A 12,864-nucleotide genomic window follows, 5' to 3' on the forward strand; every position below is an offset into this window, starting at 1 on the left:
ACGGCCGGAGAACGATGGTTGTTGTGGGTTTTCCGGGCTGTATTGCCGTGGTCTTGGCATTGTAGTTCCTGACGTTTCGCCAGCAGCTGTGGCTGGCATCTTCAGAGGTGTAGCACCAAAAGACTTCTGAAGATGCCAGCCACAGCTGCTGGCGAAACGTCAGGAACTACAATGCCAAGACCACGGCAATACAGCCCGGAAAACCCACAACAACCATCAATAAAACACATCATTTATAATTTACCATATACAATTGTGCTATTTGGTCAACTTATGGAATTTAAAGGTATAAACGTCTTAGTTTGCCATAAGAAGCATTTTAAGTATACCTGATACTAGAGAAAGGTTTGCAATCTAATGTGCCCTGTGCTGCCATAGCATATACATTTTAATTTTTGACCTCTGAGAGAGAGGAAAAATAAAAGCTGAAGTTCAAAAACCAATTGACCTAGTTAAAAAGAAAGAAAATGTATTACTTAAACAGAAGCGGACTCTTAAAAATCACAGTAGGTAGGATACCAGCATATTTGGATATTAAGTTAGACTTTAAAACATAGAAAACACCGAGCTTTTTAATAATGAATTAACATTACAGCATATTGTTGCTCTAATTACTTACATTTAAACAAAAACAATAAACATTTGTATGCTTCAATATACAACAGAATTACCATTATCTAATGCTGTTATTGTCTTACAGAAAATTTTTCATGCTATGCATTTTGAGTAAAGCTTTGTCTTTCATTCCTCTCAGTCCAAAAGGGAAAAACAAAAACCATAGGAGTATTTTTTTCATTGTTCTCCCAAATTTCCTAATTTTTCTGTTGGAAGAATGAGAAAGTCCTCAGAACTATTCATGCTATACATTTGGAATGAGAGAAACGTTTTTTAAGACAATGTTTTTCTAACTCAAAAAGAGAAACTATTTTGTATGACTAGCGATCCCGCAGATTTCCCAGTCATTCCATTGGAAAACTGGAGAATGTCTTCAAATTTTTTCATGCTGTACATTTTGAGAGTAAAAACTTGCTTTGGGAAGCATTTCGTTCGTTTTAAAGGAGAAAAAATATTTCCTAGTATGTGCTCCCCAAATTTCCCAATTTTCCATTGGAGATTTTTTAAAAAAAAGACTCCCAAATCAACTCCCCCCCCCTGAAATCTTCTGGGAACTTTCCCCCCTGCCCTTTAGGACTCCCAAGAATTGCTTTCCAGTTTGTTTTGGGAAAACCATTGATCTCTGCATGGTTGGCCAGGTGGCTTGGGCGTGGCCCTGTTCTCATCAGCTAAAAGAAGAAAGGAGCACAACGTGGTGGGTGAGCCGGGCGTGGTTGGTAGTGCGTTCTGGGAACTTGGTAGCGCAACGGTGCTACTCTGCCCTGCTGATATACTCTGCCTGTGTTACTGTCAAAGGGGCAGCCAGTCTAAACCAAAGATGGAGGCCGAGGCGAGGTCACCTCCAACTGCAGCCGCTTCATTTCCAGCTCGGATCATGTGCAAACTCAGCCTGTGACTTTTATAACCAGAGTTGCTGAGCTTTTACCGCGTGCACTCCTTTCCATCCAGGGTGGGTGATATATCCTCCCCACCCCACTCCCTCTTTCTGAGATCTGAAAACACAATATATTTTCATTTGCAAGTGGGGATTGCTAATGTTAATTGTGCTCTTCTTGGAGAGAGCTGGAAATTTCCACAGTGGCCGCTGCAAGCCTGGAAAAAATAACTTTGGATCCGTCACGGCTAATAAGTGTTTTAATCTGATGGCTTTAAGGGCCCGCTTTGGCCACCTCAGCTGTCCTGGTTAATCTAATTTGTGCAAAGAACTTTCAAGAACTATTTTTTTAAAGCCATCAGACCAGGAGGAGGGGCTGCTGGCTAAATGCAGTCGCTCGGTATGAGAGCCATTCAAGCTGCCGGTCTCGGAGGGCCGCTAACAGTGCAATCGCTGGATCTAATTTGCTGGTAATAACAGAACTAATTGGAGAGGTTTCTGGCTATTAGTGCCTAATTTTCTTTTCAGCAAAGCTATAACAATTTTTGGTTTTGTCAGGTAATCACCCGAAAGGGAAACAAGGGGATTAAAGCACCGTTTTGCTGGGCCCGAGCTGCTGGAGAGTGTTTGCACTGTAAGATAAGCTCCGCAAGCCCTGCCCAAGCTAACATAGTAAATCTCCCACTGAAAACACATTGCTGCCCAGGGTGGAAATATTGAATGGTCACCGGATAACCACGACAGCAGAGTTTCGGCATAGTTTATTTCTGGTTTGGCAGATTGGAGTCGGTTTTTCTCCCTGCCTTTCCCACCTCCCCACCCACCGCTTTACCTCTTAGTTCAGCTCTCCAGGATTTCTTCTGGTTTTCCTCATTCACCGTGCGCTCTCCCCTGTCTGTGCTGCTCCATGCCCTTTCGAAAGTTGTTCTTGTTGGACGTGCACATCACGTGATTATCCCCCACCGCAGCAGGAGCCAGTCGAGTTAAGTTCCCTGTCTGCCTTTGAATATGGATGACGGAGGCAGAATCCTTCCTCTATTCACTTTGGGAAAAGAAGAGTTAAACTAAGGAAGCCCAGTTGAGGTTATGGCGGGAGTTCCTCTCACCCATGCGCTTCATCAGGTGCTATAAAAGCAGACCCTGCTCCATCCCCTCACACCTTTTTACCCGTGGGTGAGGGAAAGACATGAATAAACTAATATGGCTGTCATTGTCACATCTGTGAAAAGTGCAGGCTCCTTCTACCAGACACCTCTGTCAGCCCTAACGCTTCTTGAGAGTCAGTCAGAGTGGCATAGTGGGTAGGTGTAGGGAAACTTGGGCTCGGATCCCCGCTCTGCGATGGAAGCTTGCTGGGAGACATTAGGCCAGTCATTCTCTTTCACCTTAATCCACCTCATAGGATTGTTGTGGAGAAAGAATGGAGGATGGCAGAAACGTGTATGCTGCCGTGATTTCATCAGAGGAGGGGTGGAATTATAAAATGGGATCGATTCTTGGCACAGTCTTTGCCAAAGCGGTACCTGCTGGTCATGGACCTTCACTTTTGACTTTCCCACCCCAGCTGTTGGGGTGATCGATGACTCCATCAAGGTGTTGTTAAGAGAGTCTTCATGGAGCCAGGCTGCTCTAACCGCTAGGGAACCATCTTGGCTAGGATTTCTTCAGGCGCTTAGAACATTAGAGCCAGTTTGGTGTAGTGGTTAAGAGCACGGGACTCTAATCTGGAGAGCCGGGTTTGATTCCCCACTCCTCCACTTGAAGCCAGCTGGGAGACCTTGGGCTAGTCACAGCTCTCTGGAGCTCTCTCAGCTCCTCCCACCTCGGAGGGTGTTTTGTTGTGGGGACAATAATGGCATACTTTGTAAGCCGCTCTGAGCGGGCATTAAGTTGTCCTGAAGGGCGGTATATAAATCGAATGTTGTTCTTGTTGTTATTATTATTATTATTTAGTTTGAAAAGCATCCCAGTTGCCTTGGTTTTCAGGATTATACCCCAATCTGCCATTTGGGTGGCTAAAACATCTAACTAAGCATTTCCTTGCAATTCACCCCCTCAGATCTTTCAGGAGCAAAAGCCAGGGAATTTTCATATTGAAAAATTGGTGAACAGGTGAATCTGGCTTTATTGGAACATAAAAAGGTCATGTCGTGTGTGTGTTAACATACGTTCCGTCCATGGAGCACGTGAAAGCAAAGTGGCCCGACCTGAGCTGTTTGGGAGCATTGGGGTATTTGGCTGGTTTTAATCTTTTTATTTTCCAACTTTTATACATAACAATAACAACAATCACATAAAATGGTATCACTACAACAATTATACATGAAAAACTTTTGAACTACAGATTTATTGTTATTATTAGGGGTATGCACCAGAAAAAAATTTGGGTTTACCCGAAGTGGGAAAAAACTTCATAAACACCCCAAACCCTAAGCGGCAAGCTGCTTCAGATTCAGGTATTTAAATCGCTTGATTCGGAGCGTGCCGAAGTGAAGGGGAAAGCTTCTAGCTTCCCCACTCGTCACCGCCATCACCCCCACCCCACTTACCTGGCCCTGGAAAGGGGTATTTAAACCTCTGCCAACATCTGCTGGGCAGAGATTTCCCCACCAAACAGCTGATGCCGGGGGTTAAATGTCCCTTTTCACGGAAAGAGGCATTTAAACCCCAGCCGGCTTGGATCAGATGCTTGGTGGGGATTTCCCCGCCAAACAGCTGATCCCGGGGTTTATAATGCTCCTTCCCGTGCCGTTGCCCAGCAGCATGGAAAGGGGCATTGTAAACCCCAATCGGCTTCCATCAGCACCTTGGCAAGCTGCTGATCCAAGGGGGGAATGCGCTTTCCCTGCCACTTCACAGCATTTAAATGTTCCTTTCCCTGTTGCTGCGAAGCAGCAGGGAAAGGGCATTTCCCCCCCCACCCTTGGATCAGCTGTCTTGTCGGGGAAACCCCCGACAAGCGGCTGATTCGGAGGTTTAAATGCTCCTCTCCCTTCCGCTGCACACACCCCTAGTTATTATCAAGTTGGATATTGTGTTACATTTTTGCCCAAATTAGATACTTTATTGGCATTGTGAATTAGGGTTTGTATAAGATTCTTTGTTCGTATTAGTGTATTTTTTGTTGTTTTATACCTAGATTTCCAAATTGATAATTGTTTGGTAGGGTAATTTTGTTATTTACAAGTCATTTTGGGGGAGAGATTCTAAAAATGGATACCTTTTCTCTAGGAAATTCGATGTTTTAGGGACGTGTACAGATCGTTGGCAGGTTTTAATCTTGCTGCAGTCCACAGAATAGATGAAGCGGTACCTTTCAATAGACCAGATAATGGTTTAAGAAGATTGCAAACCTTTGTACTTATAGATGTTCGCTTAAAAAATTAGTTTGGGCTAAGAGCTGACAAGTTTGCACGAATCTCCTCCCTGAACTGTGCCCTGCATGGGTTTTTTTCTCCAGCTCCAGCCTCTGCCATCACTTTGCAGATGCTTGAAATCCAGAAGACGTACCCCGTCTTTATATCGAATTGTACTTTCATTTGTATGAGAAAACGCATTGCTGCAGCAACTCTGGGAAACACAGTCACTTTATACAGGCACCAGCACTTTAAAATTACTTACAGTTGAATATAAACTTGTGATTGAGAAATTCAACCACTAGCACCTTACACTTTAGTAATTCATGATTGTGCCCTCTTTGCATTGTTGTTTTGGTTGTTTTGCAAGATTTATAAATGTACGTATTTGGTGCCTGAATCACCGTTTGCTCCCAGTATATTATATTTTGTGTGCGTTCTAGAAAATGATTAATTATAAACAACGCTGATAACTTAGTTGTATTAACTCTTTATTGTGATTACACTATGGTTTAATTTCTTGCCTTAGTAAGTTGTGGTTGTTGTGGGTTTTCCGGGCTGTATTGCCGTGGTCTTGGCATTGTAGTTCCTGACGTTTCGCCAGCAGCTGTGGCTGGCATCTTCAGAGGTGTAGCACCAAAAGACAGAGATCTCTCAGTGTCAATGTGTGGAGAAGATGTTAGCAGGTAATTTATATCTACTCAGAAAGGTGGGTTTGGGCTGAGTCATCCTGTAAGAGTTTCCCAGGGTGTGGAATGCTAATGGGGGGAATCTTCACTGTATCCCGGGGAGGTTCTTTTGCATATGGATTGACACTGAGAGATCTCTGTCTTTTGGTGCTACACCTCTGAAGATGCCAGCCACAGCTGCTGGCGAAACGTCAGGAACTACAATGCCAAGACCACGGTGATACAGCCCGGAAAACCCACAACAACCATTGTTCTCCGGCCGTGAAAGCCTTCGACAATACTTAGTAAGTTGTTCATGGCACATTTTTTTGGTTTGCTGCTGTTTTCCGTGATTCTCTCTTTTTTGCCTTCAGTGCTTGAAATCTGACAGGTTCTCCCGTTGGGTCTGGGGAGGGATTTTGCCCAAGATCAGCTTGATCAGTGGTCTTGGAGGATGCCCCCTTCCAGTTTATTTGCAAGGTGAGTAGTTATTGCAGTGTAGGGTGTTGGCCTGGGCCTGGGCGACCCGGCTGCAGAAGCTCAGTTGGGCACGCATGAAGCTCAGTTGGGCTAGTCACGCACTTTCAGCCTAGCATACCACCCTGGATCATTGTGCGAACAAACGAGAGGTTGACCATGTACACCACTCTGAGGTCTTTGGAGGAAGGAGGGGATGAAACAGACTCAGCGTGTTGCTGCACAAACACCTCTTGACAGTGTGCTTGTTCATTGTCATGTCTTCTGTGCAGTCCAACATGGGAACTGCGCATGTGCAAGTCAGCACATGCGCAGTTCCTGTGTGTGGCTGCACAGAAGAACACTCGATGAACAACAGTTACAGGTAGGTGGAACCCTGTTATCTCTGTCTGGGCTCTGGGAGTTGCCAGGTTCTAATTCTTGTTCCTGTGTGGAAGGGAATATTCCTCATTTTCAGCTTCTCCCGTCATTGGAGCTCTGTCATTAGAAAAGCTTTGCTGCCTAAGTGGTCTCTTGCATAAGATATAGACACATTCTATGTTCTCTAGTCAACACTATTAAAATTTTTAACACATAGCCTAAAACTCAGCTCAGCAAAAGGTTACTTAAGCTGGTTTGTTTCTTCTTTGCTTGGCCAGTGGGACAACAACCCAACAACAATAACATTCGATTTCTATACTGACTTTCAGGACAACTTAGTGCCACACTCAGAGTGGTTTACAAAGTGTGTTATTATTATCCTTAGGACAATCACTCTCTGACGTGGGTGGGGCTGAGAGAGCTCTGAAAGAGCTGTGACTGACCCAAGGTCACCCAGCTGGCTTCAAGCAGAGAAGTGGGGAATCAAACCTGGCTCTCCAGATTAGAGTCCTGCCACTCTTAACCCACTATACCAAACTGGACAGCCGGGCAAGGCTTTAAAATATCAGGCCATTAAAAAAGCTCTAATGCCTCCGTGAGTACATGGTCAGCCACCACTTCCACATAAACAGATCAGATCTCTGCACCTTCAGGGCTTATGGGCAAATTAGAGTCAGGTGAGTCCTGAGTAACACTTGGCACCGGAGGTGGATATTATACCTGTGCCTGAATATTGCTTGAAAACATTAATGGTGGAACGTAAAAGCAGGGAGAGAGTTCTTCAAAGACCCTGCCTCAATTTTGTAGGATAAGCTCCCCCTCCTCCAGCACCTGTTCTAGAAAAAATGTTTTGAACTCTCACAAGCTTTGACATACTTGCCTGAGCAGTTGCTGAGTTTTGGGTTTGTCCCTAAAGGACATGCAAAAACAACCCTCTAGGCCCAAAGGCAAAGGTGACACGAGGCCAGATGGAAGCTTGTTGACTCCTTGGGTCAGCTGCTCCCTGCTGGGGTGTAAGCTGCAGCGTACCCTTCGACCACCTGTGATGGTGCTCAGGCCAGCAAGCTGCCCTTGTGGCTCTAGGGATAATGTGCCAAGGCTCCACAGCTAGAGTCCCTAGCCCTTTACATGGCAAAACGTTTGCTGCCTGTACACTGATGTTTCTAGTAACAAATATGCCCTGCCTGCCCTACCCCTTCTGATTGCTGAATAGGTGTATAGTTTTAATATCTTCGCTGCTGTTAGATATGGTTTTAAATTGTGTTTTGCACTTTGTATTGTATTATTAATTTTATATTGTATTCATTGTTATTGTAGTCTACCCACCCTGAGCCTATTTGTGGAGAGGGTGGGTTAGAAATTTAATGAATTAAATAAATTAAATACATCAAATGCACACATGTGCTTGCTTACCTGGGCCACAGAAATATTTTTTCTCGTGCTCTGCAGTAGTTTCTGATAATCGCCATGGCATGTTTGGCCATCTAGGTATCTGATTCTGAACCTGGCTCCAGGATTAGAGTTGCCAGGCCCCCTCAATCTTCCAGCGGGGGATTGGGGCCTGGCTCTTACCTTTGAGAAGGGGGGGAGCGTGCGCGCAAAGTATGCGTGCACTCCTGCAAGCATGATGACGTCGCTTCCAGGAAGTGATGTCATCATGCAGCCCTGGGAGCATGCCCATGCTCTGCAGGGGCTTGGATTGGGGGCTGCTGTGGAGCGGATTGGGCCCATTTTGGGCTGCTGTGGAGCGCAGGAGCGCTCCCACGCTCTGCAGCGGCCCCAATCTGGGCCAAAATGGGCCCGATCCTGGTGGCTACTGTGTGCGGGAGCATGCAGCACCTCAGGAGAGCGCGCACGGAAGGTGCGTCCCCCCCACTGGCCAGGTAAGTGCCCCCACCGGGGGTCTGGCATCCCTATCCAGGATGTAGATCAAAAAATCTGCTCAACACAGCCAGGGGCAGACGGGCGAGGAGTGTGTGTTTCTGCAAACCCTGGGGGACCCCTCAGGTTTGCATGGGGATCTCTTTCCCTTGGTCGGACGGGGCATCTCCAGTTCCCAGCCTCCGCCCCCTCTACCACCTACCTGGCCGGCAGGGGGATAAGGCTCAGGAAATGGCCCAGGAGCTGCGCAGTGCACTCCTGCGTGTTCCAAAGCACTTCCTTGTTGCGCTGAGAATGATGTCATTCTGGCTGCAACAAGGAAGTGAAGGATTTCGCATGGGGCTGATTTCACTCCGGGAGTGACGTCATTCCTGGTGCAACAAAGAAGTGTTCTGTGAGTCCTCCCAGTGTGTGCTCCCCCCCCCCCCGTCCCACGGTTTGAGCTCCGGGGCGCCTGACAACCCTAGATTTGCTGCAATTTTTTTTAAAAATTGAGGGTAACGGGGTTTGAGTTAAAAAAAAATGAAATGCTGAGATCTAATGAGATTGGATTCCTGAGAATTTAGCAGCCATTTTGGATTGCCTGTGTAATCCAAAATGGCCTCCACGGTTTCACTTTGGAACTGGAGAACAGTGAGGGGAGGAAGAGCGGGAAGGCAGAAAGGGCATGGAGGATGGGGGAGCAAAGGAGCTCTGGGTTGGAAGGAGTAGGGTTGCCAGCCTCCAGGATGTGGCTGGAGAGCTCCTAGAATTGCAACTGATCTCCAAGCCACAAAGATCAGTTCCTCTGGAGAAAATGACTGCTTTGGAGGGGAGACTCTGTAGAATTGTACCCCAGTGATAGCCTTCCCATCCCCAAATGCTGCCTTCTTCAGGCTCTGTGTCAGGTCCGTTGCCCACTGTCCCTCCATATTGTTACCCAGCTTTGTTATATGTTGCAATAGCCTCGTGCACCTATTCCCTTGTTGCTTTCCAGATTCCAGTACGGAGGAGCCCTTATCTCGGATGGCTCGCCGCAGCGGCCTTGGGACAGCTCCTTCCGTCCCGCTACTGATTATGTTCGGCTGGATGGACTATTGGGGGTGGAGGGGACATGTAGAGGGATAGATATAATGTGTCATGTACTCAATGCGTCGTTCCTAACAAGGAGCCTGTGTCCAGCCAGACGCCTTTGTTTTGCTTCTGTGTATCCTATGGACATACGTATGGCGAAGCCTGAATATCTCAATAAAACCCATTTACTCAAGAGCCTGGATTTCTTGCTGCAAGGGGTTAGAGTCAGCTTCAACGTATCCTGTCTTCCATAGACTGACACTCTGCCCCCCAAATCTTCAGTAATTTCCCTACTTGGAGCTGACAATCTTACAAAGGAGAGAAGTTAGGACTGGGGGTAAAGTTGCAGAGGGAGCAACTGAGAAGGGCAGGAAGGAGGGAAGGAAGCAGGGAAAGAAGTTGCAGAGGCTGTGAGGAGGAAGGAAAGTGGAGCCAGGAGGGAGAATAAGCCCCCCCCCCCTCACAGGTCCCTTGCACGTGTAAATCTAAAAATGGCTGATTCCGCACACGTTGGATAATGCACTTTCAATGCACTTTATCAATCGTTTGAGGTGGATTTTTTGTTCCGCGCACAAAAAAATCCGTTCCAAATGATCTATAAAGAGGATTGGAAGTGCATTATCCAACATGTGCGGAATCACTCCAAGAATCATATCATACCAACAGAGTGTGAATAAGGTTATTTATATGTAAAAGATAACTGTGTTCATCATGGCTGGCTGGTTGTTTCACGGTTTATGCTATAGCTTTTCTCAGTCTGACCTTCCTCATCGATCCATTAGTTCCAGCCTTGAGCTGTAGCTGCTCAGTTGGATAGAATATGCTGCCTTGCAAGAGGGGAGTTGTGAGTTCTAATCTCACCACTGCCGGCAAATAGCATTGTTCCCTCTCTTGCTCCCAGTGGATGGCCTTGGAGAGATATGATTCTGCCTGCCAAAGGTAACCAGGATTGAGGCCGCTGAGAGTTGACATCCAGCCTACCCTGAGCTCTTTGGAGGCAGGGCGGGATGGAGGTATAAGTGACTCAGAAATCCTATTCCAAGCAGTTTCAGCGGTAAAGCACATTGGTAGGACATCCTCTTGTGTGGGCTCTATTCTGGCATCTCTCTGGTCTGCATATGAATGCTTTTTGGCATCCTGGTTCATAGTCTTTCAATAAAACATTTGTTTAATATCATTCTCCCACTTTTAAAAACTCTCATTGGCTCCTTTCCCTTAAACTCGGAGACCAGAATGGCTGACTCCTTTTGGAAAGGAGTATTCCCAGAGATGATCTTCCGATCACCAACCCACAGGTGAACAGAGTTTGTGCCCACCCAAGTACCCCTTTTAGATTGGTAATAAGATTCGTCTTCCAGGGAATCCATGGTTCCAATTTTGTCTCCTTCCAAGTCAAAAGATAGTTCTGGCAAACTTGTAAAAAGCTGCAGCGCTAACCAGGGTTAGTATCTGAAATATGATTGTCTCTTAGTCAACACATTACTAGTATCTGGAGGAGTCCTTCCCCGTTCTTTAGAGAGTGGTGTGTTTGGCGCTTATATGACTCCTCATCGGCAATTTTTAATAATGGCTGGGCCATAGCCGAAGACTATCTCCTTGCAAGGTGCGGTTTTGGTTCTTAGGCGAAATATGCATTTTATAACCTTGCATAACATGCTTTAAAGGAAATTGAATGTTTTAATGAACGCAAGTACTTAAAGGGGACTGTTTATGTAATGTGAAAAGTGAAATGACCCCAACGTAAGAAATGCCAGGAAATTCAAACACTTTTATTTGCATTTAATAAATAGAGCTTGTGTTCCACCATTTTGTTTATTATGGCTGGTATAGACGAACTTGTAAATTTCGGGGCTTATTTTGAATTTAGCAGATGTGCCCAGTGGAAGTTGACGGTGTATCTGCTCCCCATTGCGGCCGGGAGGGATATTGAAATGCTGCTGTTTGTTCCTTGGCTGTTCGGGCATACATTTGTTTGCTTTTTTCAGTCTGGGCCAGCGCTTGAAGCGGGCCCTTAGGGCTGCCAAAAAGAGATATTAATAGGCTGAAGTAAAGAAAAGCCACGGAAGCAATTGTGACGTGCACATTTTGTGTGTCTTTTCTGTAGGGCGGGATCCGGAGGCTTGCGGTGTCCACCACACAAAGCGGGAAGACTCACCCAAGGCGAATGATCCAGAGCAGTTCCTTCAAAAGACGGCCAAGGTAGCGTCTTGCCGGAACCTACCCGACTGCTGTATGTCTACATCCTTAAAAGCAGCTATTTGAGCACAGATTTTCTCAGCTTAACCTCCCTCATGAGGGGTTCTGGAGAATAAAACGGTGACAGTCCATTTCGGGTGGCTGGTAGGTCAGTAGTGGAATATGTGGTTTGTATGGCAAGGGTCCCAGATCCAGCCCCTAAGAGCTGTTACGCCAGAAGTGCTTAAATGGAAAGGATTTTGAGTAGTGGGTCCAGGAAAGAGCCCTGTGTGTGAGAACTTGGAGAGTTGTTGTCAAGTCAGAATAAACCATTTGGAGTTAGGTAGACACCATGCTACACAGCCCTGAACTCCTTGGAGGGAGAGTAATAAATATCATTGGCAGAGAAAGATTGCAGTAATACCTTAAAGATCGACAAGATTTTTAAGCCAGTTTGTTGTAATGGTTAGGAGCGATGGGACTCTAAACTGGAGAACTGGGTTTGATTCCCCACTTCTTCACTTAAAGCCAGCTGAGTGATCTTGGGTTGCTCACAGCTCTCTCAGAACTCTCTCAGCCCCACCCACCTCACAGGGTGATCGACGTGAGGATAATAATAACACACTTTGTAAACCACTGTGAGTGGATGTCAACTTGTCCTGAAGGGCAGCATATAAATCGAATGTTATTATTATTGAGAGCCAGTTTGATGTAGCGGTTAAGAGTGGCAGGATCTAGAGAGCCAGGTTTGATTTCCCTCTCCTCCACTTGAAGCCAGCTGGGTGACCTTGGGTCGGTCACAGCTTCTAGGAGCTCTCTCAGCTCCACCCATGTCACAGGGTGATTGTTGTGGGGATAAGGATAAAATAACTTTGTAAACTGCTCTGAGTGTGGCATTAAGTTGTCCTGAAGGGCAGTATATAAATTGAATGTTGTTGTTATTATTATTATAATTATTAGGTAGTTTCAGGTAAGTAGGGGTGTTGGTTTGTGGTAGATGAGCAAGATTTGGATCCAGCAGCACAAAGACCAATAGATTTCCAAGGTACGAGCTTTCGAGAGTCAGGCTCCCTTCATCAGATAGGCTCTTGAAAGTTCGTCCCCTGGAAATCTAGTTGGTCTTTCAGATTTTTAGGGTAGATGCTTTCGAGAGTCAGAGCTCCCTTCTTCAGATGCCAGCTTTGACTCTCGAAAGCTTATACCCTGGAAATCTTGTTGGTCTTGAAGGTCTGCTGGACTTGAACCTTGCTCATTTACCAACATGGCCACCCACCTGAAAATATGGATGGATTCAGGTCCACAAAAGCTTATGCTAGAATAAAAATCTGGTAGTCTTTTAGGAAACACCAGACTCCTGCTTCTTGTTGCTGCAACATATTCACATGGCTAGAACTTTGGAAGCTGG

The 12,864-nt window shown here is 46.0% G+C and overlaps 1 protein-coding gene across 2 annotated transcripts in view; it reads left to right on the top strand.

The window, feature by feature from the left end:
• DIS3L2 (DIS3 like 3'-5' exoribonuclease 2) overlaps positions 1 to 12,864 on the top strand; it is a 312,241-nt gene that overhangs the window by 123,139 nt on the left and 176,238 nt on the right. For both annotated transcript variants that reach the window (XM_054983630.1, XM_054983631.1), the window contains one exon: positions 11,389 to 11,483. In XM_054983630.1, the coding sequence (XP_054839605.1) occupies positions 11,389 to 11,483 (95 nt within the window). The remainder of the gene's footprint in view (positions 1 to 11,388; positions 11,484 to 12,864) is intronic.

This window comes from Eublepharis macularius, chromosome 6 (genome assembly GCF_028583425.1).
Source record: "Eublepharis macularius isolate TG4126 chromosome 6, MPM_Emac_v1.0, whole genome shotgun sequence".
NCBI lineage: Eukaryota > Metazoa > Chordata > Lepidosauria > Squamata > Eublepharidae > Eublepharis > Eublepharis macularius.